This window comes from Podarcis gaigeae (assembly GCF_964106915.1).
Source record: "Podarcis gaigeae genome assembly, chromosome: 4".
In the NCBI taxonomy this organism is placed as follows: Eukaryota; Metazoa; Chordata; class Lepidosauria; order Squamata; family Lacertidae; genus Podarcis; species Podarcis gaigeae.
Genome location: NC_139677.1, coordinates 103980558 through 104005905, shown reverse-complemented (window position 1 = coordinate 104005905; position 25348 = coordinate 103980558). Strand labels below are relative to the sequence as shown.

Sequence of the window (25348 nt, the reverse complement as noted above, 5' to 3'; positions counted from 1 at the left end):
ACTACATAGACGATACTCCTTTTGGCCAGGGTGAGAACTTCAATACATAACAGAAATAGCTGCTGCTATCTAGCTATGGCAGAATTCACATAACACCTTTGTTCTAGGGAGGAAAGTTGGTGGGATAATAGATGATGAGCTTGCTATCTAGGGCTGTGACAGGTGTCGTCTGCCCAGAGGCAACAGCACAGGCGTATTCAAGGCAAATCTAAAACACCAACAATTGGGAAACACTGGCCTGAGAGCGCTCCAGTTGGAGAACAGCCTTTACCAAAGGTGTCATGGATTTTGACGACACTAGAACTAAGGACGCAAGAGAGAAACACGCTAAGAGGAAGGCACGCTTGGTATATCCACACCTTGATCAACTCCTGCCTGGAAACCTATGTCCTCACTGTGGAAGGACATGTGGATCCAGAATTGGCCTCCATAGTCACTTATGGACTCACTGTTAAGACCATGTTCATGAAAGATGCTATGAGAAAAAAACTGCTCCTTTTCCCATATGGGGTACCCAAGAGCCCATATAGAGTCCTTTTGTAGGTTCTCTATCAGTAGGAGAAAATAACAGAGACCAACCAGAGAATATCGAGAAGCAAAGCAGCTAGTAAGCCTAATCTTAATTGAAGCTGTTGCAACAGGGAGCTCCCACACACACACAGGAGGTGGGGAGGAACCCCAAACAAAGGTGTGCCCGCCCTTATATAGACTTTTTAAATTGCCCACCCTCAAATTCCAGACCACCCCCAGAAACATCATACATATATCACAGAAAGGGTTATCACAGGACCACCTCCCCCAATACATCATACATACATCACAGGGGACAATCTAAAACAGAATCCTGAGTGTGTTGTTTATCTCCTGTCTGCCATTTTGTTGTTGTTTAGTCGTGTCCGACTCTTCGTGACCCCCTGGACCAGAGCATGCCAGGCACTCCTGTCTTCCACTGTCTCCCACAGTTTGGTCAAACTCAAGCTGGTAGCTTCCAGAACACTGTCCCACCATCTCGTCCTCTGTCGTCCCCTTCTCCTTGTGCCCTCCATCTTTCCCAACATCAGGGTCTTTTCCAGGGAGTCTTCTCTTCTCATGAGGTGGCCAAAGTACTGGAGCCTCAGCTTCCGGATCTGTCCTTCCAGTGAGCACTCAGGGCTGATTTCCTTCAGAATGGAGAGGTTTGATCTTCTTGCAGTCCATAGGACTCTCCAGAGTCTCCTCCAGCACCATAACGTCTGCCATTTACCTGACTGCATTATCTGGGTTTTGGCCACTTTTTTGTTATTGTTGTTGTTTAGTCCTTTAGTCGTGTCTGACTCTTTGTGACCCCATGGACCAGAGCACGCCAGGCACTCCTGTCTTCCACTGCCTCCCGCAGTTTGATCAAACTCATGCTTTTGTTATTATAACTACTTAATTCCTGAATCCAGGTTAAAGGTAAAGGTAAAGGTACCCCTGCCTGTCTGGGCCAGTCGTGACCAACTCTAGGGTTGCGCTCATCTCGCTCAAGAGGCCGGGAGCCGGCGCCGTCCGAAGACACTTCTGGGTCACGTGGCCAACGTGACGAAGCTGCATTTGGCGAGCCAGCACCAGCGCCGCACACGGAAACGCCGTTTACCTTCCCGCTATAAAGCAGTACCTATTTATCTACTTGCACTTAGGGGTGCTTTCGAACTGCCAGGTGGGCAGGAGCTGGGACCGAATGACGGGAGCTCACCCCGCCGCGGGGATTCGAACTGCTGACCTTGCGATCAGCAAGTCCTAGGCACTGAGGTTTTACCCACAGCGCCACCCGCGTCACATGGACCAGAGCACGCCAGGCACTCCTGTCTTCCACTGCCTCCGGCAGTTTGATCAAACTCAAGTTTTTGTTATTATAACTACTTAATTCCTGAATCCAGGTCAAAGGCTCACCCAATTCACACCTTAAATGTGCTCTTAAGGCGGAATTTGTGAGCACAGAGACATGGGGAGATTTCCCATTTCCTTTGACCTTGCAGAGAAATATTTGAGGTCATTTTGGGAGAGAGAAAATGGTTTCAGTACTTTTCTGTGGGTTTCAGACGTGGTTTACATATTTGTATGTGCTTGCTTGGTACATTTATGAACATCTATTTTATATGTATAAGACCTTAAAATTCTTATAACAAAGTCAATCTTACTCGGCTACAAGTTATCGTCAAAGAAGAAGAAGAATTGGGAGACAAGAGTGCGGCTGCTGATAGCCCTGATACAATCGTCCACTAAGCTGCAGCATTGCAAGAAACAACATAAGCCAGGGGTCAGCAACCTTTTTCAGCCGTGGGCCGGTCCACCATCCCTCAGATCACAAATTCCTATGCCCCACAAATAACCCAGAGATGCATTTTAAATAAAAGGACACATTCAACTCATGTAAAAACACGCTGATTCCCGGACCATCCACAGACCGGATTTAGAAGGTGACTGGTCCGCATCTGACCCCCGCGGGGGCCTTAGATTGCCTACCCCTGACATAAGCGCTTGGTCCATCAGGAAAATAATAAATCCAGGGGTCCTCGATGCCTGTAAAACCAACTGTAAAATCTTTTAGCACAAAGCAAAAGATGACATAGCAGCAGGCAAGCTTTCCAGAAGTCTTCCTCTGGCTGGAAGTTAAAAGCACAAAAGGAAGGTCATGGTGCTTTGTGGTCTGTGTTTAGTCACATACTTAGATGACAAAGCATCTAGTGGCACTTTAAGCACTTACAGATTTATTGTTACAGGGGTTGTGGTTTTTTTTTTGGGGGGGGGGGGTCACCTGGATCCCTTCCAGGCCTCTGATCCTGCATCCAGCGAGGGCTAGAACTGAGTGGGAAAGGCAGCGGAGCCTGCCAAACCAGTTCCTTTGTTAAGGGCTTTGGCTGGCCAGCTTAATGGAGTCATCCTCATCTCAGAGAATGTGCCAGTTTCAAGAGCTGCAACTCTAGTGATGGCGCTCTCTGGGAAAGGGGGGGGGTAGGCATTTTTCCTTCGCGTGGCTGGTAGATGGAAGAAGGATAGCTGGGGTTGTTGTGTGGCAGAGCGAAAAAGGCTGGATGATGAAGGCTGGAAGCTGCAGGACACAACAAGATGTCTTGCGCTGTACTAGAATTTGGGGCTCCCCTGGAAAACCAAGAGGGAACCTATGGGAGTGCTAGCACCGTGAGCCCTCCATCCTATGCTCAGGTTGTATATATGTGTCAGTTAAACCAGAGATCCTTGAAATAAAAAATTAAGGTCATATATATATATATATATATATATATATATATATATATATATATAAAATGTTCATAAATGCACCAACCAAGCATGTACATTGATATATAAACCACATGTCTGAAACCCCACAGAAAGTCCTGAAACCATTTTGTCCATCCCAAATTGTCCTCAGACATTTCTCTGCAAGGTCAAGGAAAATGGAAAAGCCTCCCCATTGTCTTTTCCTTCACAAATCCTGTCTTAAGGGTATGTCTGTATATGAATAGGGTGAGCCTGTGACCTGGCTCAGGAATAAAGTATTTATCATGACAAAAGACTGGCCAGGCTCCCCAGCCTATCCAATCAAGTAAGCATTAACAGGTAACCTGCCAGACAGGAGATAAACAATGCACTTAGATTTCTGCTGTAGACCGCCCTTTCTGTGATGTAGGTATGATGTTTCTGGAGGTGGTCTTGGACTCCAGGGTGGGCAATTTATAATGTCTATATAAGGGCAGGCACACCTTTATTCAGGGTCCTACTCCTTCTCCTGCGGCTGAGGGGAGCACCCTGTTGCAACAGTTCAATAAAGATACGGCTTATGAGCTGCTTTGCTTCTCAGTATTCTCTGGTTGGCCTCTATTATTTTCTCCGACCGATGGAGAACCTGCAAAGGACTCTATAAGGGTTCTTGTGTTCCCCATAAGGGAATAAGGGCAGATTTGTGTTTATTACACCTAAAGACATGGAGGTCTCCACTGACCTCTTCCAAAGGAAACAGAACCCTGGTGTGCCTTCCCCCTTGGAGACTGGGATGGCTGTGTGACGTTATAGCACAAGCTTTTGTGGACTACAGTCCATGTCAGATGTGCTTCAATAGTCCACAGAGGTGTTTGCCACCAAAAGAACATAAGGAGAGCCTGTTGGATCAGGCCAGTTCCCCATCTAGTCCAGCATCCTGTTCTCACAGTGGCCAACCATATGCCTCAATGAGAAGCCTGCAACAGGATCTGAGCATGAGAGCAATACTCTCCCCTCCTGTGGTTTCCTATAAGCATTTATGCACCACCATCTCATAAAATATCAGAGCAATGTACAGCACTGTGTACATGATGCCAACTAAAAACCATTAAAAACAGTACAGTGGTACCTCAGTTTACATACACTTCAGGTTACATACGCTTCAGGTTACATACGCTTCAGGTTACAGACTCCGCTAACCCAGAAATAGCGCTTCAGGTTAAGAGGTTTGCTTCAGGATGAGAACAGAAATCGTGCTCTGGCAGCGCTGAGGCAGCAGGAGGCCCCATTAGCTGAAGTGGTGCTTCAGGTTAAGAACAGTTTCAGGTTAAGTACGGACCTCCGGAACGAATTAAGTTCTTAACTTGAGATACCACTGTACAGAATGTTTATGAAAATGCCTGGCTAGAGATGTGTCAAAAGACTCCTTATTGTCTTAGCCTTGGATGCTTAGAAGGAGAGAGCTGCCTCCAGCTCTGGAAATGTTTGGGATGGAATGTGGGAGGGGGCAGCAGCCTTGAGAGATTGCTCTCGGCCAGGTGATGTTTGGGTTTCAGGTTGCGCCAGCCTCCCCCCAGGAAGAAATGCCCCAGTGAGATCATCCAGCGAAGCTTCAGGACAGAGCAAAGCAGACCCTCCAAGTCAGGGGTCAGCAAACTTTTTCAGCTGTGGGCCGATCCACTGTCCCTCAGACCTTGTGGGGGGCCGGACTATATTTTGGGGGGAGAAAATGAACGGATTCCTATGCCCCATAAATAACCCAGAGATGCATTTTAAATAAAAGGACGCATTCTACTCATGTAAAAACACGCCGATTCCCGGACCGTCCGCGAGCCGGATTGAGAAGACGATTGGGCCGCATCCGGTCCCCAGGCCTTAGTTTGCTTACCCATGCTCCAAGCGTCCCTATTTTCCAGGCACAGTCCTGGTTTTGCAGAAGCCGTCCCACTTTCTTATTGATCCTGGAATATTCATTCATTTTATAAATAAAAAAACAAACTGCCCTATACCCAGAGGTCTCAGGATGGTTCACTTTTCCTTAGGACATCCCTGTTTTCATCAGAGAAATGTTGGCAGGTATAAAGGTAAAGGACCCCTGACAGTTAAGTCCAGTCGCAAACGACTCTGGGGTTGTGGCGCTCATCTCACTTTACTGGTTGAGAGAGCTGGCGTTTGTCCGCAGAGAGTTTTTCTGGGTCATGTGGCCAGCATGACTAAGCCGCTTCTGGTGAACCAGAGCAGCGCACGGAAATGCTGTTTGCCTTCCTGCCGGAGCAGTACCTATTTCTCTACTTGCACTTTGACGTGCTTTCAAACTGCTAGGTTGGCAGGAGCTGGGACTGAGCAACGGGAGCTCACCCAATCCTGGGGATTCGAACCGTCAACCTTCCGATTGGCAAGTCCTAGGCTCAGTGGTTTAGACCACAGCGCCATCCACGTCGCCAAGGAGATAAGTAACTACAGAACCTTTAGAAGACACCTGAAGGCAGCCCTACATAGGGAAGTTTTTTTAATATTTAGTGGGTGACATATACATAATAAACTTACGGTTATGGTTAAATAGGACGTCCCTATTTCCATCAGAGAAATGTTGTAGGGTCTGAGGTAGTACCTCAGGCAGTGCATAATTTAAACCAGGGGTGGATTGTTGACCAGATGCACTCTAGCAAGCCACCAGAAGTGCTCAGCCAAGTCCCCAGAGCTTTATCTCCAAACCAGACTGGAGAGAAAACCCCTCTGTCTGTTCTCTTGAGTTCTTCTGTAGATCCCCTTGGGGGTCTTTCTTTTCTCTGGTAAGATCAGGGATAAAGCCACCAACTTGTGCATCTTCAATTTGATGTGCTTGGGGGGGGGGGGAAATTGAAAGGAGGTGGACGTATTGGGGGGGAAATACTTTGGCAATCCCACCTGCCATTGCACCCAACGTGTTTTGACTATATGTGATTTTGGTTTGGGCACTGTCTCTGGAGCAGTGGTACCTTGGTTCTCAAACATAATCCGTTCTGGAAGTCTGTTGCAAAACCAAAGCATGCCAAAACCAAGGCACGCTTTCCCATAGAAAGTAATGCAAAACGGATTAATCTGTTCCAGACTTTTAAAAACAACTCCTAAAACAGCCATTTAACATGTATTTTACTATCTAACGAGAGCATTGATCCATAAAATGAAAGCAATAATCAATGTTCTATATACTATAAAATAAATAAGACAGTATTGTAGATGATAAAGATTAAAATTATTTTTCCCCCCTTACCTGCACTGATGATAGTCATTGTTTGGATGGGGGCTTTTATCCATTTCCGCAGTCACACAATCAATCAGTAGCTGAACTGGGTTCCACAGTCACAAAAGCAAACTAACCGAAAAAGCCTCAAAAACAAAAGCACCAAACATAACCCGTTCCGTAAGTTCATTTGACTTCCGAAATGTTCGAAAACCAAGGCACAGCTTCTGATTGGTGCAGGCGCCCCGGAAACAATAGCCGACAGCCACATCGGATGTTCAGCTTCCAAAACACATTCGAAAACCAGAACACTTCTGGGTCTTCAGTGTTTGGGAACCAAGGCGTTTGAGAACCAAGGCACCGCTGTATATAGTTTGGAAAAGGACAGCAGTATTCTTCGATGTTGATTCAAGATGATGAACCGAAACATGACAAGTATCACCTCTTTTTCTCCATGAATGAATCCCTTTGTCCTTTAATCTTTATGTACACAGGTTCATTAGCCCTTATTCCAATTAACTGACCTTCCCTCTCCACTGCACCTTGTCCTCACATTTTTAAGCATTACCCTAAGTACACAAGAAGAGCTCATCTAGTTCAGTATCCTGCTTTCACTGTGGCCAGCCTGATGCCTGTGGAAAACATCCAAGCAAGACTCCAGTGCAAGGTTATTCTCCCCACCTGCGATATTCCCCATCTGCAAATGATATTCAGAGACATACTGCCTCTGGCCACAAAGCCATTGTGGCTGCTAGCGTGATAGGAATTTTGAGGTCTTAGATATATGTTAAACGTTCATAAATGTACCAACCAAGCACGTACATAGATCAGCACAGAAAGACCGACCCGAAACCATTTTTTATTCCCAAACTGAACAAACGTTTTCTCTGCAAGGTCAAAGGAAAATGGAAAAGCCTCTCCATTGTATTTTCCTTCACAAATCCTGTCTTAAGGGCACATTTAAGATATGAATAGGTGTGAGCCTGTGACTGGCTCAGGAACTAAGTATTTATCATTACAAAAGACTGGCCAGGCTCCCCAGGCAATCCAATCCAGTGACCAGTAAACAGGTAACCTGGCAGACAGGAGGTAAATAAAGCACTCAGATTTCTGCTGTAGACCACCTTTTCTGTGATGTAGGTATGGTGTATCTGGGAGGGTGGTCTTGAGCTACACCCCTTCTGTGATGTATGTATGATTTATCTGGAGGGATGGTCTTGAGCTCCAGAGCAGGGAATTTAAAATGTCTATATAAGGCCTTGCGCGCCAATGTTCTGGGTTCCCCCTCCCTCCTGCGTGTGGTGAGTGAGGACCCTGTTGCAACAGAAAAATAAAGATCAGGCTTACTAGCTGCTTTACTTCTCAGTATTCTCTGGCTGGCCTCTGTTATTTTCTCCTACCAATAGGGAACCTATATAAGGACTCTATATGGGATCTTGGATACCCCATAAGGGAAAAAGGGCAGATTTTTGTTTACAACACTAGCCATTGGCTGCCTTTGCCATGAACCTGCTTAGTTCTCTTTTAAAGCCATCCATGTTGGTGGCCATCACTGTTTCCTGTGGGAGAGAGTTCCACAGTTTAACCCTGTGCTGCATGAAAAAGTCCCCTTTTTTAATCTGTCCTGGATTTCCCAACATTCAGCTTCACCGAATGTTCTCCGGTTCCAGTATTATGAGAGAGGGAGAACAACTTTATTCTGTCCAGTTCCTCCATGCCTGGCACAACTGCATAAACCTTTGCCATGTTGTCTCACGCTCGCCTTTCCTCTAAACTACAAAGTCTCAAAGCAGACTTCTTTTCACAGGAGAGTCCCTCTATCCTGCTAATCATTTTGGCCACCGCTTTCTGAACCTTTTCCAACTCTACAATAATATTTTAGAGGCAATGTAACCAGAAATGTACACAGTACTCAAAATGCGGTCGCACAAAAGACTCGCATAATGGCACTGTGATATCAGCCGTTTTAATTGTCTTTCCTAATTATCCCTAGCATGGAATTTGCCTGTTTCACTGGGTTGACATCTTCACTGAGCCCACCGCTGTGAACCCAAACTCCTATTCCTGGTCCATCACCACCAGTTCAGGCCCCGTGAGTCAATAAGTGAAATTAGGGATTTATTTATTTTTTTGCACCCACGCACATCATTTTAAACTTGCTTGCACTGAATTGCATTTGCCATTTGACCATGCTTTGGTTTGGAGAGCTCCTTCTGGGCCTTGCTGTTATTCATGCAGATGTTGGGACTTTCATCAGGCAGATTTTGCTAATTGACTTATGCACCTTGGCAAGAGAAAAGAGAAAAAACAATGATTGTAAGGCGGAGGTCCTAGACATGCTCAACGGGGAGGAAGCCCCACTGAAGTGGGATACATATGTCAGACTAAGTATGCAGACTAAATGTGCTCCAGGGCAAGAGGAGGCAGCTTTTGAGAAGCGAATTCCTCCTTATCTAGGCTTTTAAGGAAAGGCATTGCTGTTTGGGGTCTCCCTCCCTCTCTTCTCTTGAAGTTTTCAGCCTCTTTTTCCCCTGATGGCTGGGAGAGATAGTGGCTTTTGCTCTGAAGTGGGTTGTTGTTGTTTTTTTGCTTTCCAAGGCAGAAACCATTTAGCATGGCATATGTGCCTTAGCCAAAACTAGGAGGAGAAGGAGGGGGACCTCAGTTTGGGTGGGTGGGGGGAACAAACAGCCTCCAGTTTATTGTTCTGGAGAGAGAACTAAGGTATAATTACAGGGTGGTGTGGGTTTATCCCCCCCCCTCCGCCTTTTACAGCCCTTTTCTGAGCCCCACCGGATTCCCTGCAGTTAAATTTCCCCGTCTTGCTCATTCAAGACCAAACGCATCCCTGGCTGCTACTGCAGCCTCGCCTCTCCAGAGGGCCTGAAAACATCCTGGCTTCAGGAGGGCTTCCTGCCTAGCCAGACCCAGCCAGGTAAAACCTTACCTTGGGGAGGCTCTTCTCAAAGGGGGTGAAAGTCAGACGGAGGGCGAAGGGCTGAAGCAGAACCCCAGACTAGAGGGGAAGCTTGCCAGCTTGGAACCAGGCGCAGAAAAGGAGTTTGTTGCTCAGACGCTGGGCAGCTGCTTGGCTTGCAAAAGGAGGAGGCAGGTTCGCACCCCAACCCACCCCACGCATCTCCAGGTAGGGCTGGGAATGCTCCCTCTCCACAAAGCCCTGGGGGGGGGGATACTGCCAGGGTGGGTGGGCAATTCGGAGCCAAATGGACCGACATCCCATCTTTTGTGGGGGCGCAACTAGTGCCAGCGGCTTCCGTCAAGAGTTTGGGTATAATCTTTGACACCTCCCTTTCTATGGAGGCGCAGATTGCAGCTATACAAAGGGGGCATTTTCCCATCTCCACCAAGCTAAGCAGTTGGTCCCTTACCTTTCCCACCCTGACCTGGCCACAGTGATCCATGAGACAGTCACCTCCAGGCTTGACTATTGTAACTCACTCTACGTGGGGCTGCCCTTGAGACTGACCCAGAAACTCCAGCGGGTGCAGAATGCTGCAGCGAGGCTCCTCACGGGGTCTCTGCCATGGGAGCATATTCACCCAGTGCTATACCAGCTGCACTGGCTCCCGGTGGAGTACAGGATCAGGTTTAAGGTGCTGGTTTTAACCTTTCAAGCCCTATACGGCCTAGGACCCGCATACCTATGGGACCGCCTCTCCTGGTATGCCCCACAGAGGACCTTACAGTCTACAAATAACAACACCCTGAAGATCCTGATGCCCAGGGAGTTTAGACTGGCCTTGACCGGAGCCGGGGCCTTATCAGTGGTGGCCCCGGCCTGGTGGAACGCTCTCTAACAAGAGACCAGGGCCCCGCAAGATTTGACATCTTTCCGCAGGGCCTGCAAGCCAGAACTGTTCCGCCAGGCCTTTGACCTGGGTTCAGTCTGACTCATTTTCTCTTTGTATGAACAAGTACAAAGGAGGTTTCCCAGCCCGCTCTCAGGTCCTTATAATATCAGTGGAAATAGTTGGTCCTGGTGAATATTAACCGCTTTCAATTTAAACTTGAGGATGGCCATTTGTCCAGTCTATTTTTAATTTTAATTTATTTTAAATAATTTTGGGGTGTATTTTAATCAATTGTTTGTTTTTATTTATATTGTGTTTTTATATGATGTTAGCTGCTCTGAGCCCAGCCTTGGCAGGGGAGGGTGGGATACAAATTATTATTATTATTATTATTTTATTATTAGGAATGTTGGGCTAAGGGAACCATATGTTATGGTTCTCTTATGGGGCAACACATAGAATTTCAGAGTTGGAAGGGATCATCCAGTCCAACCCTCAGCAATGCAGGAATATGCAGCTGTCCCATATGGGGATCAAACCTGCAACCCTTGGCGTTATCAGCACCAGGCTCTAACCAACTGGCCAGAGCAGGCTTCCTCAACCTTCGCCCTCCAGATGTTTTTGGCTGACAACTCCCATGACCCCTAGCTAGCAGGACCAGTGGTCAGGGATGATGGGAATTGTAGTCTCAAAACATCTGGAGGGCCGAGTTTGAGGAAGCCTGGACCCGAGGAAGGAAGAAAAGGTAACAAGCCTGGAAAACAATGCATGAAATATCCACTGTATGCCAAATATTTAACTCTGCCCGCCTTCTAGTAGCACATTGTCCTCTCCCAGTGGCATTTCTGCCTGACTCCACTCCCCTGCTTTGCTGAACCTTGTCTCCTTCCTGTTCCTTCTTTCTCCCTGCTCCCCATGCCTAGAATAGCACACAGACGCCAGTTGTCCCCTGCTTCTTGAACCCAAGCCCTTTTCTGTAAGCTCCATGGCAGCAGAGACCTGGCTATATTTGCCTATGTGAAAACCTAATCAGGCATCTTCGGGTATGGGTTGGTGACAGTTGCACCAACGCTCCTTCCCTGCTCCTCCTTGCTTTAAAAAAATATATATATTCATTTTTCATTTTCATTCATTACATACATCTCCTATTCATAACATTTACTATGCATTCCTTCCTCTCTCCCCTCCTGGGCTTCCCCAGACTTCCACTTCTGGTTTGTTTCTCCTTTCACCCACTTTGCTCCCTCCTAAAAGAAAATAATACGAATAACATATTTATACAATAACATCTAACCTAAAAACATAAAGATGAAAATAAGTACACCATATTATTTCTCTATCTTCTACACATTTTCTAAGACTAATGATGTGAAAGTTTATTTAAATCCTGCCATCAAGTCTATAGACTTTCTTTGTTTCTGCAAGTATAATATAAATGGTTCCCATTCTTTTTCAAAGTCTCTGTTGCCTTTTTCTCTTAGTCTGTCTGCCATTTTTGCCAGTTCTGCACAGTTCATCAACTTCTCTTGCCACTGTTCTTTAGTTGGTATTTCTCCAGTCTTCCAATTTTGTGCAATCAACATTCTCGCAGCAGTAGTGGCATACATAAATAAAGTCCTCTTTTCTTTCAGTATATCTTGGCCTAAGATACCTAGTAGAAAGGCTTCTGGGTTTTTTTACAAACGTTATTTTCAACATTTTCTTCAACTCATTATATATCATTTCCCAATAAGCTTTTACCTTTTTGCAATCCCACCACATATGATAAAACATGCCTTCTGCTTCGCACCTCCAGCACTCTTTCTTTTTTATACATTTTTGCCAATTAACTGGTGATATATACCATCTATACATCATTTTCATATAATTCTCTCTCAATAATATGCAGTCTGTAAATTTCAAGTTTACTTTCCACAGCCCTGCTCCTCCTTGCTTAGCCCCCAAACCTCTATCCCATCCCTGCTTCGATCACACCCTCAGAGCCGTTTAATAGATAACAGCAGGTGTAATCATCTCATAATACTAATTATTATGAATGGCCTCTTGGGAAAAGCTTTGGAGAAATGACTTAAAGTTTATGGCTTGCTATATTTTAAAAGAAAATTCTATGAAGATGTTCTACCGATGGTACGTTACACCAAGCAAGATGGCAAAAATGTATAAAACAAGCGCAAATCTTTGCCACAGATCTAAAGAGTCAGAGGGAACAATGTATCACATGTGGTGGAAATGTCATAAAGATTTAAAAAAACTTTTGGGAAATCATCTCTAATGAGCTTTCAAAAACGTTCAAATCAAAAAGCTGGGAGCCTTCTTGTTAGGTATTATTGCTGCAGATATAGCAAAAGAATTAGGAAAGGTATTTATGTACGCAACTGCTGCGGCGAGAATGTTAATAGCTAGATGGTGGAAGGGAGATAAAATACCAACTAAATTGGAATGGCAGGCGAAGTTATTTGAATATGTAGACTTGGCAAAGATGGCAGGGAAAATTAGGAATCAGACAAACCAATAATTTAACAAAGAATGAGATTGATTCCAATTATATTTAAAAGAACATTGTTCTCAGATAAAATCTTTGACATGTTTTGAACAACTTCTGCAATGATATATTCTACCAAGAATGTGAACAATTGACAATAAGTTTAAAAAATGCAATTATGCAGTCAACAAGGTAATGATGGACCAGTATCGAGAATGGCAGAAGTCCCGATATATGGAAGAATTTTATTTTATATGCGAGGTGATTTGTTTCATTATCTGTTCTTTTGTGGTGGAGGGAGCACTTTCTTCCTGGTTTTCGGTGTTTGAGTACCAAGGCGTTTGAGAACCAAGGTACCACTGTAGTTCTCTCTTTCCCCTCCAGGCTCCTGATGAAGGTCCCGATCCCACTTGTTCTCCTCCTGGCCGCTTGGAGCTGCTCCTTCCCCTCCTCCTGCTCCTCCTCGCCCTCCTTCGCCTACCAGCTGGCGCAGCTGAGCAGCCGCCGCAGCAGCTGCAAGCCCGTGCCCAGCAGTATGAGCCTGTGCCACGGCGTGGGCTACAGCGAGATGCGCTTGCCCAACCTCCTGGGCCACGAGACCATGAAGGAGGCGCTGCAGCAGGCCGCCTCCTGGGTGCCGCTCCTCACCAAGCATTGCCACCGAGACACCAAGAAGTTCCTCTGCTCTCTCTTCGCCCCCGTCTGCATCAGTGAGATGGACGAGCCCATCTTCCCCTGCCGCTCCCTCTGCGAGGCCGTCCGGGATGGCTGCACCCCCGTCATGGCCGCCTTCGGCTTCCCCTGGCCAGAGATGCTCAACTGCAGCCGCTTCCCCCGGGGGAACGAGCTCTGCGTCCCGCCCGCCGGCCCGGCCGACAGGGTGCGGCTTCCCAAAGAAGGTAGGCGAGAGGTGAGCGGGCCGGGTGGCCGGGGTGCGAAAGCCCCAGGGAGGACCAGGGCAAGGGACACAAGCAGCCCAGTTCTTCCTTCCCTCTGAGCTGCCTTTCCCCCCTCACTGCTTCCCTCAGAGGGTCGGACAAGGACAAGGAGACATGGGTTCGAATCACGCACCCTGTGCTGGTAACCCGTGAAACGCGGTCCAGGACCTCAGTCCGACACGGCCAAGGCAGGACACGAGGCAGGAAAACAGGCAAGGACAGGCACAGGATCTGGCATACAGCAATGTGGCTCCCACAACCTGGGGCAGGGTCCGAAAGCCTTTTATCTTTGTCGGGGTAACGGTCAGTCCTGATCCCCCGGTGACTCACCTCCCTGTCTCACCTGAAGGCGAGCACTCCTCCTGCGAGTACTCAGGTCTCTCCTTCTCTCAGACCTGAGTCTCTGCAGCTCAGAAGACGTTGGTGAGTTACCAGAAGCAGGGGCCGCCTCAGCCTCCCCTGACCCAACCGGTACTGGAGCAGCTGTAAGTGATGGCCCAGCTGAAGGCAACGAGGTCATCCCCGCATCTGGAGCCAGGGCAGGCTCAGGCCCCTGACTCAGCCCAGCTGGTGCTTGTTGCAGGGGAACCTGTGCAGACTGGGGCTCTTCAAAATCAGGCCCCAGACTTGGTTCAGATGATGCCTGAGGCAGAGGATCAGGTGCGGACTGAGTCTCCTCTGGTTCCGAGCCCAAGCCCGAGTCCCAGGCCATCACACACCCTCCCTCGGCCATGAAGCTCCCTTGGGCGTCCTTTGCTGGCTTATCTCAGCTCAGTCTACCTCGCAGAGTTGTTGTTGGGGTTTTAAATGAAGAGGGGAAAGAACTGCGTGCAGCACCTTGAGCTCCTTGGAGAGGCAGGTCGGACATATTATTTCCTTAAGTGCAATAGGCAAAACAGAAACGCAAGGCATAAAATAAATCAGTGCGCCAGTGCGCCCTGGTCAATTGGGTACCTGCCCCGACAGATATCAGCATATGTATGCTGTGATTCAATTGGGAAAGGCAGCGTCCATTTCTGAGCACCTCAACTGAAGAAGGATGTTGAGAAGCTGGCAGGTGTGCAGAGGAGGGCGACCAAGATGGACCAAGCGCCCGGGATACATGCCTGATGAGGAATGGTTGAAGGAGCTGGGTATATTTAGGATATATCTCCTTTGCTCCTCCAGACACAGTGTGCGCTGCCTGTCTGCATACTGAGATTGGGGAGAAGGAATTCCTGGAGAATGTCTGCAGCCAGGACTTTGGTGAGTCTCTCGTTCTGTGTGCTGGCCGGGGAAAAGTGGTGCTGTATGTCTGGGGAGAAAAAATCACGTGAATGGAAAAACCCCCAGAAGTGCAAGAGCACTTGCTTCTCTTCTCCTTCAACCCCCAAATTACTGGGGGATCCCCAGAAGTGGTTTGGGAAGTGCCTGGGGAGAGAAGAAGGAAGGAAGGAAGGAAGGAAGACCAATTCATTCATTGCACTCACGAATGTTGTTCAACTGGCGCATTGACTCGGAATATGCTCCTGTTACCAATTATTCCGCATCTTTTATTCCCCTACCTCCCCCCCCCCTTTTTGTGAAGATTACCCGCTCTGAGATCCCACAGCTAATTCTCCCCTGGTCTCCTTGCTGGCCCAAATAGGACTAATTTAGCCAGCTAGCCCTGGTGATCATCTAATGCTTATTGGATGGATTTCCCCCCTAAATTGATTTTTGAATTCTGAATTTATTGTTAATCACATTTTATACTGTATTTTACACTGTTTTTTGTTGCAACAATTAAGTGTTTTAAATTTCTTGTTAGCCGCCCTGAGCCCGGTTTTCTGAACCAGGAAGGGTGGGGTATAAATATATATATATATATATTTTATCTAATTTTTGAAGCCACATTCGCAAGACGTTCAGCAAAATCCATATCGGTTTTGTAGTTTCTTGGCTAGTGCTGCTTTTTGATGCCCCCCCCATCAAACCAATTACAAAACTGGATACGGGGTAAGCCACAATGTGGACACCCCCTAACAACCATTATGCTGGTGCATTTGACAGCTTCGTGAACATCAGGAGAGGTTGCGGTGGAGGCCACCCCAAAAAAGTCCTGCATGTTTGGTGAAGGCATACCCCACCCCACCCCTTCTGATGTGAACCGCCCTGAGATCTTTAGAGGGCTGGTAGAACAGTGGTGCCTCGCAAGACGAAATTAATCCGTTCCGTGATTCTCTTCGTCTAGCGCAGGGGTCTGCAACCTTTAAGACAAAAAGAGCCACTTGGACCCGTTTCCGAAGAAAAAACAACAACTGGGAGCCGCAAAACCATTGCGACATTTAAAACAAATATAACACTGCATACATTGTTTCTTAGCCCAATGTTATCCTCGTCATTATAAAAATAACTTTTTTGACACTTTTTAATTATTTTTTGTTTGACCCCTCAGAATTACTCCTCCTCATAGAAATAAACGTTATATTAACAAGTTACCTTTTTTTGAGTGTGTGTTCTTCACTCCCCTTCAAAACAGTAGCTGCAAATTGCAAAGCAATAGCAGCAAATCAGCCAGCGGCTGCCTGTTGGGTCGGCAGCCTGTTGCCCGAAGCACAGGGAGCCCTCCGGAGGGCTCCCCGTGCTTCGGGCGAGTGTCTGCAAGCCTTGCGCACCTGGCAGGAGCTCCCGTCGGGCGCGCGAGGCTTGGGGCGGCAACCTGCCGCCCGAAGCACAGGGAGCCCTCCGGAGGGCTCCCCGTGCTTCGGGCGAGTGTCTGCAAGCCTTGCGCGCCTGGCAGGAGCTCCCGTCGGGCGCGCGAGGCTTGGGGCGGCAGCCTGCCGCCCGAAGCACAGGGAGCCCTCCGGAGGGCTCCCCGTGCTTCGGGCGAGTGTCTGCAAGCCTTGCGTGCCCGGCAGGAGCTCCCGTCGGGCGCGCGAGGCTTGGGGCGGGAACAAAGGAAAATGCGCCTCCTCCCCTCGCCTCCACCCCGGAGCCGCGGCAAAGGCGTTAAAGAGCCGCATGCGGCTCCGGAGCCGCAGGTTGCCGACCCCTGGTCTAGCGGTTTTTTCGTCTTGCGAAGCAAGCCCATTGACAGCTTAGCGGATTAGCGCTATTAGCGGTCTAGCGGCTTTTAGCGATCAGCTGAGAAGTGGCTTATCAGCGGAACAGCTGATAAGCGGCTTAGCGCTTAGGGAAAGGGCAGAAGAAAGCGAGAGAGAAATGCGGGAACTCGCAAGAAGCAACCCCATAGAGAAATTTGTTTAGCGAAGCACCTCCAAAAACGGAAAACCCTTTCGTCTAGCGGGTTTTTCGTCTTGCGAGGCGTTCGTCTTGCGGGGCACCACTGTATATAAATTTGATTGATAAATAACAGAAAACACCTCTCTGTGCAAATGCAGCTTGAAATGCAACAGTGGATGGAATGATATTGCTGTGTTTCAAGCCACGATTGTGAATGTAATCAGCATCTACAACCCTGCCTGCCTGCCCCAAATTAGCCGTGGTTCGTGCATTGTGGGGGGTTGGAATAGATGACCTTTGGGTCCCTCCCAACCATGTAATTCTATGAGGAGCAGTGCCGGATTTACGTATAAGCTAAACAAGGTATAGCTTAGGGCCCCACTCTCTTGGGGGCCCCCAAAAAATGTAAAGGGGGAAAAACCTGGATGTACTTTTCCAAAATATAAGATAAGAAACAAATAGAATAAAACCTACATACAGCAACAGTGTTTTGTGTTGTGTAGGCTCCTATGATGTAAGTAATGGGCCCCGCCTGCTAGCCTGCTCCCTAAAATATCACTGGTTTGCTCATTTCTATATAAAGGGTGCCTACATTCTGCTATTTATCATTATTTGTAGTTTGCATCATATATTTACACCTATCATTATTTCATATTATAGCAAGTTTCTAGAGACTAGGTTATGAGTCTTTGCAAATTGTGTTTCTAAAGGAACATTTGTTATCGCCAAATGCCAATGTGTTTACATTATTAAGTTTGTTATGAATAAAAAATCATTTTAAGTTAGAGCTTAATTACTTCACTATTAATGTACTCCTTAACTGTATTTCAGTTCAACAATTACTTTGATAAAATGCATATTTTGTTACGTGCAAATGGCTTGGGATACCTATTGGGTCCATAAATTACCAGATAGCATATATTCAACACTATTTGTTGTTGACAAAGGACAGCTGGACATATAAAGGGCCCCATTACCTTCAAGAGCTTAGGGCATCATCAAACCGAAATCCAGCCCTGGTGAAGAGGCATAAGGAGTTCGCGGACGGGGGGTCCTAGCCAATGGCCACCGGAAATGGTACAGGCATAGCTGCCAACTTTTCCCTTTTTTTTAAAGGGAAATTCCCTTATTCCAAATAGGATTCCTCGCAAGAAAAGGGAAAAATTGACAGCTATGGGTACAGGAATTGCAGGGGCAGCCCTTGACGGCAGGGACCGAGGAGGAAAAAAACCCAACTTGCAGAGGAGCCTCCTCATTAACCCTGTCCCTTTCCCCCATGTCTCCCTGTCTCCCGCAGCCTTAAAAATGAGCATCAAATCTTCATCTGCCATCGACGGAGACCTCCAGGTGACCCCTGACCTCCGAGGGCGCACACTTTACAGGCAGGACGGCTGGTCGGAGGAAGAGCTGAAGAAGCCGGTTCTGTGGCTGACCGACGGAGAGGCCTGCTCCTGCGAGGAAGTGACGGCGGCAGAGCCTGGGTCCGTGGTCCTTGCCATGGGGCACAGGGTAGCTGGCCGGCTCGTCCTCTCCTGGGTCAGGAGGTGGCGGCGGGGGGAGAAGGAGCTGAAGAAGTTCACCAGGGCCGTGCGGAAAATGCAGTGCTAAGAGGCGGCAGCGTTTCCTCCTCCCCTCCCCACCCAACCAGGTTCTGAGATTTATCTTCTGCTGTGGAATTCCTGCATCACGGGGGGTTGGGATGGATGACCTTGTGGGGTCCCTTCCCACTTTGCACGTCTATGATTCAAGCCAGACAATGCGTTTAGATTTAGCCGGGCTTCTGGTGTGCCCGACACTTCATATTAGAATATGGTATCTAATATTGGATAAAAGTTCACTGGCGAGGGGTTGGGGAAGGTGGCCTTTGTTCGTCGCCAGAAACACAGAGGTGCCATGCGCTGGTGCAACTTGGCAGAGGCGAGGCATAGAAGAGCAGAAATTATGCTCAGTTTCAGGCACAAAACTTCCTTTCCTAGCCAAAAGGCCTCTCATGCCAGCCAGTTTCCGGATCTAGGGTGCCACCATTCCAAACTTCCATCCAAATTAGAATTTACCTCTGCGTGGAAACAGCAGTGCTAAAGACATTTGTCCCTCCCCAGCCTCAAATTAGTAGACTACTGGGGTGTGTGTGTGTGTGTGATTTCCCCCCCGAAATCCAGCATTTTATAATGCGTGTTCACATTTCGTGACTTGTTTATCCACTAAAACCTTTTGTTTCAACACATGAATCAATAAATATACGGCCGTTTGTGAAAGCTCCTTCTTGGTTTCTAACGTTAAATAAATTGGAGTTCTTCGTTATTAAATATACCAAGAAAAAAGCACACCAAGAACTCAGGCCACATGTAGTTGTTATCTCTGAGAAACGTAGAAAATAACAGGATATATTTATCCGAAAGTCTTCAAACTTACACAACCCTTTAAAAAATTAGCTGATGAAGATGAATACGTCGAAACAGGGCCCTGCCCTGGTTTCTGTTCCATAATTGACTTCTGACTTCTCCTCAATGATTGAAACTAATACCTTCATGTCGAATCTGACTATGGACTAACACGAACTTATCTCTACTCATAAACTCTTATCTCTAATTCTGTAACGAATTATTGTGTTATACATATCTTTATGAGTTTGAGTTTGTAATCTCTATTTGAGTTTGTAATCCTTCTCGGAATACATACTTTTGAATGGATTAGTTTTTGTTACAAATGACTATTAATTTGCAAGTAGGGACCACTCCCACTATTGAAACTTACATTGGCCTGAGTTCTTAGTGTGCATTTTTTCCAAATTTTTTAATTGATTTTCCAGAATTTTTAAACAAACAAACATACATCTTAACTGTACTTAATCCAATCTTAGTAACATTGTTAAGTGACTTCCTCAAATCCCCCTAGCTGAATTTCAGTGTATTTCATTGTGACAGTTTTCCAAAACCAATTTTCTCATAAAATTAACTTAATCACTTAACATCTTTCTTCCTTTTCATTATAACTTTAAACATATTATTCTCTAACATCACATATTGAAATCCTAGGCCTATCTGGTATTTGCAAGTTTTTCCAGTTTAGTTATCTTGGCATATTTAACTACCGTATTTTTCGCCCTATAGGATGCACCGGCCCATAGGACGAACCTAATTTTTTTGGGGGGGGGAGGAAATAAAGGGGGGGATTATTTTTCCCCCAGGCGCAGGGCTGGGGTGGGGGAAGCCCGAGCTTCCCCCAACCCCAGCCCCCAGAACAGGCAGCTCTCCGCAAGCCGTGGGAGCCCAGTGCCAGGCTCCCACGGCTTGCGGAGAGTTGCGCAAAGCTAAGCCTGGGCGCGCTGCGCCTCCCCACTGTCCCCCAGCTTGTGGGGCTGGCAACAGGGAGAAGGGGGCTTCTTCCTGCCGCCAGCCTCCAAACCAGTTCGGGGGATAGCGGGAAGGCGCACTGCATTCGCCCCATAGGACGCACACACATTTCCCCTTCATTTTTGGAGAGGAAAAGTGCGTCCTATAGGGTGAAAAATACAGTAAATAGTCTTTGAATTTCTTCCATTCCTCCTGGTACTCCTCCTCCTCCTAGTCGCGGACTCTTCCAGTCAGGTCAGCTAGCTCCGAAAAGTCCATCATCTTCCTCTGCCATTCCTCCACTCTTGGGACTTCTTGTGTTTTCCAATTCTTAGCTAACAAAATTCTAGCTGCCGTTGTGGCATACAAAAACAATCTAGCATCTTTCTTGGGCAGTTCCAGACCTGTTATTCCAAGAAGAAAAGCCTCTGGTTTCTTAATAAATGTATATTTCAACATTTTTTTCAATTCATTATAAATCTTCTCCCAGAAGTCTTTCACCTTGGGGCAGGTCCACCACATGTGATAAAAGGTACCCTCTTTTTCTTTACATTTCCACTTGGTGTGCTTTTGTCTTGGTTTCTGGCTGGGAGGGAAGCTCAAGTCGGACGGGGCCTCAGCAGAAAGGACTCAGACGTGTATTGAGAAAAAGGGGAGGAGCAGGCTCTGGTTAGCTCAGTGATGAGGGGGAAAGGCACTCTGCACATACTCAGAGGCACATGTGTTCCACAAGTCAAATAAGTGTCTCTCTCAGGTTAAGATCTGTTCATTAAGCATCTCTTCATCCACAGAGCTCCTCTTATTTATTATTTGTGTATTCCATTTATATCCCACCTTTTCCTCCAAGGAGGTGCCACATGTTGTTCTCTCCCTGACAACTGATTCAATCCCTACGACAAGTCTGTGAGGTCAATGAGGCTTAGAGAAGGCAGTGACTGGTGCCTGAAGCTCACCCATCGAGCTTCATGGCCGAGGGAGGGGACCTGAACCCGGGTCTCTCCCAGGTCCCAGTCTGACACTCTTATCCACTACACTGCCAGCCTTGGTCTTTTAAGGAATCTGAGACGGTGAGCCAGCCTGCAAACTGATGGCATTTGCCACCACAACATTGGTGGTGGTTCTTGAGCATGGGCAAAATGATGCCACCAGCAAATTTATTAAATACAGTGGTACCTCGGGTTACATACACTTCAGGTTACAGACTCCGCTAACCCAGAAATAGTACTTTGGGTTAAGAACTTTACCTCAGGATGAGAACAGAAATCGTGCGGTGGCAGAGGGAGGCCCCATTATCTAAAGTGGTGCTTCAGGTTAAGAACAGTTTCAGGTCAAGTACGGACCTCCGGGATGAATTAAGTACTTAACCCGAGGGAGCACTGTAGCAACAATAGTGGTGCAAGCTGAATGGCAGGCGGAAGTTCAACAGGCTCAGCTTCTCCTTTCCTCGCAGCGTTCCGGCTAAATGCACAGCCTGGGCTAATCTTGGCCTAAAAGCTGCTGAAAGGAAGCAGGTCAAGCCCAATCATGCGGGTGGGATCAGGGGAGAAGAAACTGGCCCCTCTCAAAGGGAACCAAAACAAGCAATTTTAACGGTCTGGACAAAATATAAAGACTTATTGGAGAGTAAGACTCCGAGGTGGCTCTCACCGGTGGAGGCCAAGGCACGTAAGAGACCTAACATGGAGGCCAATTGGCCTAAATATGGGGAAATTATTGAAAAGATTGGAGACAATTGGAGGTTGCAGAGCTTGGAAAAATTAAAAAACAAGGTGCGAGATTGGTTGCATTATGCACAAATTCAAGAAGTTTTTAAAGTAGACAAGAAGGTTGGATTCCAGGTGGAAAAATCGAAACTAGAGACAGAACTGTTAGAACCAAAAAGTAAACTACTTTCGAGAATGTATAACCTGCTGCTTAAATGGAATACTCAGGATGAGACAGTCAAATCCGCCATGATAAAGTGGGCGCAGGATTTGGGGCATAACATTATGTTTGAAGACTGGGAAAGGTTATGGAACACCGGAATGAAATTTACGGCATGTAGTGCCTTGAAGGAAAACATTATGAAAATGATATACCGGTGGTACATGACCCCAGTCAAGCTTGCTAAGATATATCACCTGTCTGATAATAAATGTTGGAAATGTAAAGAGGTGGAAGGGACATTCTTTCACCTCTGGTGGACCTGCCCGAAAGTGAAGGCCTTTTGGGAGATGATTCATAATGAACTAAAAAAGGTACTTAGATTTACCTTACCTAAGAAACCAGAGGCCTTCCTCCTGGGCATGGTGGACCAGAGAGTGCTTAAGAAGGACAGAACTTTTTTTATGTACGCTACTACAGCAGCAAGGATCCTGACTGCAAAGCATTGGAAGACACAAGATTTACCCACACTGGAGGAATGGCACACGCAGTTGATGGACTACATGGAACTGGCCGAAATGACTGGCAGAATCCGAGACTTGGGAGAAGAAACAATCGAGGAGGACTGGAAAAAATTTAAGGACTATCTGGAAAAACACTATAAGCTGTATGAATGTTAAAAAATGCACCTTTTAGGAAACTCTAGCTTCAGTAAGGTTAAACTAAAGAAATGAAAATTAAGGCACAAGAAGTCTGAGATAGAATAATGAAATAACTTTATTGTGTTTAAATGAAAATGTACATGATTTGGGTTATAACACATTTGAAATTGGGTAACATGATAAAACGAAGGATACAACAAGTAATGAAATAAGTTAACAAATTGCTGATGTTATGTATTACAGAGAATGCAGGGTTGGGAGGATGTGGGGAAGTCCAGTAAATTTGGAAAAAAGAACAAGAAAATTTGTAACCTTTCTACTTTACTCTTATAATATGTTCTTTATTCTTTTTTCTGTATTTTACAAACTCAATAAAAAATATTATATAATAATAATAATAATAATAATAATAATAATAATAATAATAATAATAAAAAATATGGCAACTGGCAAAAGCCAAAAAAAAAAAAAAAAAAAATCAAAGGGAACCAAAACAACTGAGGTGAAATGAGATTTTTCCAACGTGTTTCCAATTATGCTCTTTGACGCTGAGGAATTTGGTTTTTGAAAATCTCCTAATCAAGAACATAGATGCAAAAAGGGCTCACTCCATTGCTGGAACGCATTGCCATGCCTGGGAGTCATTCTGGACTCACCACTGTCCATGGAGGCGCAGGTCAATTCTGTGTCCAGGGCAGCTGTCTCCCAGCTCCATCTGGTATGCAGGATGAGACCCTACCTGCCTGCAGACTGTCTGGCTAGTGGTGCATGCTCTGGTTATCTCTCGCTTGGACTACTGCAATGCGCTCTACGTGGGGCTACCTTTGAAGGCGACCAGGAAACTGCAATTAATCCAGAATGTGGCAGCCAGACTGGTGACCAGACTGGTGACAAGCCAGACTTGGAGTGGCCGCCAAGACCACATAACACCCGTCTTGAAAGACCTACATTGGCTCCCAGTACGTTTCCGAGCACAATTCAAAATGTTGGTGTTGACCTTTAAAGCCCTAAACTGCCTCAGTCCAGTATACCGGAAGGAGCATCTCCAGCCCGGACACTGAGGTCCAGCGCCGAGGGCCTTTTGGCGGGTCCCTCAGTGCGAGAAGCCAAGTTACAGGGAACCAGGCAGAGGACCATCTCGGTAGTGGCGCCCGCCCTGTGGAACACCCTTCAGATGTCAAAGAAATAAACAACTACCTGACTTTTAGAAAACATCTGAAGGCAGCCTTGTTTAGGGAAGTTTTTAATGCGTGACATTTTAATGTATTTTTAATCTTTGTTGGAAGCTGCCCAGAGTGGCTAGGGAAACCCAGCCAGATGGGCGGGGTACAAATAATAAATTATTATTATTATTATTATTATTATTGAGCCACCCTTCATGCAAAGGTTCATAGATATAGCTCCCCTCCTTTTATCCTCCCAGTAACCCTGCGAAGCCGCTTATTTCGCTTCTGCTGAGGCTTCAGGGGCCTCCACCTTTCCCTCGGAAGCGGAGCTCCCTCTGCCTTGTCACCTGTGCCAGGATGACAGCAGGTGCAAAGCGAAACCCAAGAGGCAGCTTAGGTGACACCATCCATCATTTATGGCTCTGGGCAGGAGGGATGCTGCTCCGCTCGGCCTCTCGCCCCAGACGCCTAGGGGAGTCAAGAGGGGCTCTGCATCCCAGCCTCCAGGTGGGACACAAATCGAGCAGGTAAGAATTGCCTCTCCCCCCCCCACACACCTGTGCCCTCAGCATCCTGGCGGAAGCGCTGCCTCTGTTGTTTCAGGTGAGGCAGAGAGGAGAGGAAGAATTTTTATTCATTTGCTGCATCGCCTTTTTCTCTAAGGAAGGTGTGCGCGATTCTCCCCCTCCTCATTTAATCCCCACAACAACCCTGTGAGGTAGGGCAGGCTGAGAGGCAGCGACTGGCCCCCAAAGTCACACCCAGCGAGCTTCAAGTGGGAATTTGAACCCTGGTCTCTCCAAAGTCTTAGTCCGGCACTCTAACCCAAGGGTCAGCAGCCTTTTTCAGCTGTGGGCCGGTCCGTCATCCCTCAGACCATGAGGGGGGCTGGCCTATATTTTGGAGAGTAAAATGAACGAATTCCTATGCCCCACAAATAACTCAGAGATGCATTTTAAATAAAAGGACACATTCTTCTCATGTAAAAACATGCTGATTCCCAGACTGTCCGTGGGCCGGATTGAGAAGGCGATTGGGCCGCATCTGGCCCCCGGGCCTTAGGTTGCCTACCCCTGCTCTAACCACTACATACCACTGGTTCTTGGTCACTCCCAGAGCTCAGAATCCGTGAGGAAACCAATTCCCTTTGGTTTATTACTCATTCTGTTAAACTGCCCCACACAGATCCTACCCCCAAAAGTTCTTTGCAAAACACATTAGGTTATTTATTCGTCTTTTTGGATCCCTGCTGCCCAGTGGCGTAGCGTGGGGGGTGCAGGGGGGGGCCGGCCGCACCGGGCGCAACATCTGGGGGAGGCGCTCGCACTCGCAGCTCTCTGCCCCTACCTGGCTCACTCAGGGTTAGGGGGCGCAAATTATTTGCCTTGCCCTGGGTGCTGACAACCCACGCTACGCCACTGCCGCTGCCCATTCCCTTCTGATGATA

The 25348-nt window shown here is 47.0% G+C and overlaps 1 protein-coding gene across 3 annotated transcripts in view; it reads left to right on the top strand.

The window, feature by feature from the left end:
* LOC310843682 (secreted frizzled-related protein 2-like) overlaps nt 1-19137 on the top strand; it is a 246280-nt gene extending 227143 nt beyond the window's left edge. For 2 of the 3 annotated variants that reach the window (XM_083737332.1, XM_083737331.1), the window contains exons 2-4: nt 13121-13635; nt 14842-14919; nt 18176-19137. In XM_083737332.1, the coding sequence (XP_083593458.1) occupies nt 13128-13635; nt 14842-14919; nt 18176-18486 (897 nt within the window). In that variant the 5' untranslated portion in view covers nt 13121-13127 and the 3' untranslated portion in view covers nt 18487-19137. Of the gene's footprint in view, nt 1-9096; nt 9378-13120; nt 13636-14841; nt 14920-18175 lie in introns of those variants that run through there. The other variant, XM_083737330.1, reaches the window with a different exon arrangement.
* Nucleotides 19138-25348: the final 6211 nt, after the last annotated feature.